The sequence below is a fragment of the Populus euphratica genome, unplaced genomic scaffold (assembly GCF_000495115.2).
Source record: "Populus euphratica unplaced genomic scaffold, PopEup_1.0 scaffold106.1, whole genome shotgun sequence".
In the NCBI taxonomy this organism is placed as follows: Eukaryota; Viridiplantae; Streptophyta; class Magnoliopsida; order Malpighiales; family Salicaceae; genus Populus; species Populus euphratica.
In genome coordinates this window covers 90,759-93,414 of record NW_011499991.1, presented here as the reverse complement: position 1 = coordinate 93,414, position 2,656 = coordinate 90,759, and the positions used below count along the sequence as shown (strand labels likewise).

The 2,656-nt window shown below is 36.4% G+C and overlaps 1 protein-coding gene across 1 annotated transcript; it reads left to right on the top strand.

Annotated features, from left to right (window-relative positions):
• Window positions 1–459: 459 nt before the first annotated feature.
• On the top strand, window positions 460–2,206 carry LOC105140360 (UPF0481 protein At3g47200-like). Its single transcript, XM_011047157.1, has 2 exons — window positions 460–673; window positions 824–2,206. The coding sequence occupies exon 2, from the start codon at window positions 833–835 to the stop codon at window positions 2,123–2,125; it is 1,293 nt and encodes a 430-aa protein (XP_011045459.1). The 5' UTR covers window positions 460–673; window positions 824–832; the 3' UTR covers window positions 2,126–2,206.
• Window positions 2,207–2,656: the final 450 nt, after the last annotated feature.

Sequence of the window (2,656 nt, the reverse complement as noted above, 5' to 3'; positions counted from 1 at the left end):
TTAATTCAATTAAAATTTACTTTTTTAAAATACATATCACTAATCCATGCATATTTTTTTGCGGGGCTTTAAAACAATTTTGCTCCTATGTGTGACTAGTACGCGGCCGAAGTACCGGTTCTTCACTAAAGAAAGTGAAATAAACTCCCTACCTTTCTATTGTTTATAACAAAAACCATTATTTATATAAAAAGAAATTACTTGTTTTTCTTATTATCATACAAGTTTTGAATTCTAAAGCGCTATTTATAAGAAAGAAATATTTTATGGGTATATAATTTCAAACTTGGATGGTATATTTAAAGTTTTATACAAGAGATATGTATTTTTTTATAGATGAAAATTGATAATACCATCTACCTTAAAATATAAAAATAATAGGACTTGGATCCTGACAGATATCACTAATGATTTCCCAATACGGTATATTAATGCTATGCTTGGGAGGCTAGTGTGAAAGGAAAGAACGTGCTAGGTAGCTATCTGGACTTTGTAGATTTATCCCTCTCGTTGCCAAGAAAGCCTCTGCTAATATCTAGGAGCTTACGAAGGTGGAAACAATCAGCCAAGCTTTCCTTACCAGCTAGCACACAAAAGATAGAAGGTGGCTAGTGACTAAACTGAAGCCCATCAAGAAACATCAGCTGGTGGCAGCCTCAGCATATCATTCCAGGTAAACAAAGCTTTGACAAAATCAAACATTTTAGTTTGGTTATCAATCATGTATTTGTTTGGTACCCACTCTCTTTGTACGCACATTGATGTTAGATTACTGAAGTTACTTTCATTATTTCCCATGGTGATCCGGTTTTCTGTGTATTAGTTTGCGTCTATGGTTGATCCAGTTGCAGCTGAGGATGGTCCAAGCCGCAAATATTCATGGCTGGATGGAATCATGATAAAGATTGACAATTTGTCTCCGGTATCAAATTGGAGCATCTGGAAGGTTTCATATAGCCTTCGGACTGTGAATGAAGATGCCTACGATCCTCACATCATCTCAATCGGACCTCTTCACAAAGGAAAGCACCAATTGCTATCCATGGAGGTTCACAAATTGTATTATATGCGATCCCTCCTACAACGAACACCAGATTTACATGAGACTCTCAAATCTTCTGCTGAGGCCATCAAAGAGTTCGAGGAAATGGTTCGTGCTTGCTATGCAGAGCCAATCGAGATGAGTTCAAGTGAGCTAGCTGAGATTTTGTTAGTCGATGGTTGCTTTATGCTTGAACTTTTTATAAGATACTCGAAAGTTGATCTTAGAGTGCAAGATGATCCCTTGTTTTACTCCTCGTGGATTATCTTAACTCTCCAGCGAGACCTTGCATTGCTTGAGAATCAGATTCCATTCTTTGTTCTTGAAAGACTGTACTCGCAAGTAGTGGAGTCTAGTACTATTGGTCAGTCATTGCCTAGCCTCCCTGAGCTCGCTCTTGGTTTCTTCAAATCAGTTCTGTACATTAATGATGAGAATTTTAGGATCATTAGGAGACCCTATCCCCATTTGCTTGATTTAATTCACAATTGCTACTTACCCCCAGCATTCTCTGGAAGAAGCAATATTGGAGAATGGGTTTCAACGCAGCCGGCAACATCACTCAATGAGGCTGGAATTGTGTTTAGGAAAGGTACAACAAGAAATCTATTTGACTTGAGGTTCAGAAACGGTGCACTCGAAATCCCACCATTGCTCATCCATGATTCAACAGTTTCACTCTTCCAAAATCTCATTGCTTACGAGCAACTTTCACGCGGCACTGCACAATACATCACATCTTATTTCGCACTCATGTCCCGTCTTGTTTATGATCGGAGAGATGCTGAACTACTTGAGAGCAAAGGTATAATTAAAAACGATATGAGTGGTTGGAAAGATGTTTCAGTGCTCTTCAATGATATGTGCAGGCAGGTTGTTGTGCAAGATTTCTATTATGCAGAAGTATGTCAGGATTTGAACTCAAACTTCAGGACTCGGTGGGCTTTATACAAGGCGACCTTGAGAAAGACCTATTTCAGAAGTCCATGGACAATTTTATCGGTCATGGCTGCCTGCATGCTTCTTTCCCTTGCTGTAATTCAAACGGTATACACAGTACTTTCGTATTATCCTAAATATTGATAGTTGTCCGAGTGTTTTGTTTCCACAATTTGTTCAAGAATTAAGCTTTTATGCATAATAAATATTGCGTGTTCATGGAAACCTTTTCGTTTTAGATTCGAGTGAAAGCTTGAAAGTTCAATTTCTTGTGACTGAAAAATCAAGCTACAGAACAGGAGAATACATTTACTCATGGCCTTACTTCAATATCACCAGATCTTGTTTTTCATCGAGCAAAGCCCCTGCGTGCGCCTTATTCTGCACGGCCTTAACTTTTTGGTGGAAGTTATCTTTTTGAAAAGTTATCTGAAAGTTAAAATTACAGACTTGAGAAAACGAAGTGTTTGACAGTACAGGTTATTAAATATTTTTATAATTATAATCACAATTATCAATCCATATAAAAATAAAAATCATATCTCTCAGAATAACAAAAAAACAAAGACAATATATATATAGAAAGATAAAAACATAAAACAAATATGTTTTAAAAATAAATTTATATACTTTCATATAAGAAAAATCAAGAAAAAATATATTTGTACTATCGAA